General features: G+C 31.2%; 1 protein-coding gene across 1 annotated transcript in view; it reads left to right on the top strand.

The window, feature by feature from the left end:
• Positions 1-533: 533 nt before the first annotated feature.
• Positions 534-770, top strand: part of LOC119586023 (putative 3-phosphoinositide-dependent protein kinase 2) — a gene marked incomplete at its 5' end in the record, with an annotated part of 38,876 nt that continues 38,639 nt past the window's right edge. Inside the window, 1 exon segment of the mRNA XM_037934730.1 lies at positions 534-582. Coding sequence (XP_037790658.1) covers positions 534-582 — 49 coding nt within the window.

The following is a 770-nucleotide window of genomic DNA, read 5'->3' as shown; positions in this document are numbered from 1 at the left end:
TACGGGTTATTTATAAAAACACGGCTAAAAAATTAAAATTTTAAAATAAAAAGTTAAAAATAAATGGTTTAAAAACAAAAATTTATTTTTATTTAAAAAAAACAAATTTCAACAAAACCTTGGTTTTAATTAAGAAAAACCCAATTTTTATTTTTTAGGGTTAAAAGGGGAAAACAAACTTTTGGGAGGGGGCATTAAACAAAAAAATACCCCCAAGGGGGCTCGGGATTATGAAAATTGGCAAAAAGGGAATTTTTTCCCTTTGGGGAAAATTTTTACCAAAAAACAAAATAGGTTTTAAAATATTACCGGAAAAAAAATTTTTTATTTGGGGGGGTTAAAAATTAGAATTTTAAACACCCGCAAAAATTTGAAACTCTAAGGTGGAAATATTTTAGAATCAAAGGTAAATTTAATCTGGTTTTTAAGAAAAGGGTTAAACACATACTGTCCACTGTGTATCTTAATGTTTGCAAATCTATATATAGTGAAGATTGTAATGGTATTAGTGACTAAGACTATCTTCATTCCAGGTCACCAGGAGATGGGTCCAGCACACCAAGATCACCCAGAGTAAATAAGGTGAGAACTTTATTACTTTCCTTTAGGTATGATTGAAAGGATTGATTGGGTCTTGTGCCCATTCTTATCTTGGCCAGGAATTTGCAGCAGAGTGTTTATTACTGTAGTGAAAATCCAGAATATCCAGATCTTTAAAAATGTCTAAATGTGGCTTGCATTGCAGTCAAGGACAGCAGGTGCCATGATTT

This window comes from Penaeus monodon, chromosome 20 (assembly GCF_015228065.2).
Source record: "Penaeus monodon isolate SGIC_2016 chromosome 20, NSTDA_Pmon_1, whole genome shotgun sequence".
In the NCBI taxonomy this organism is placed as follows: Eukaryota; Metazoa; Arthropoda; class Malacostraca; order Decapoda; family Penaeidae; genus Penaeus; species Penaeus monodon.
Note: the sequence above shows the minus strand (reverse complement) of the source record. Positions and strands in the feature narration are given on the sequence as shown.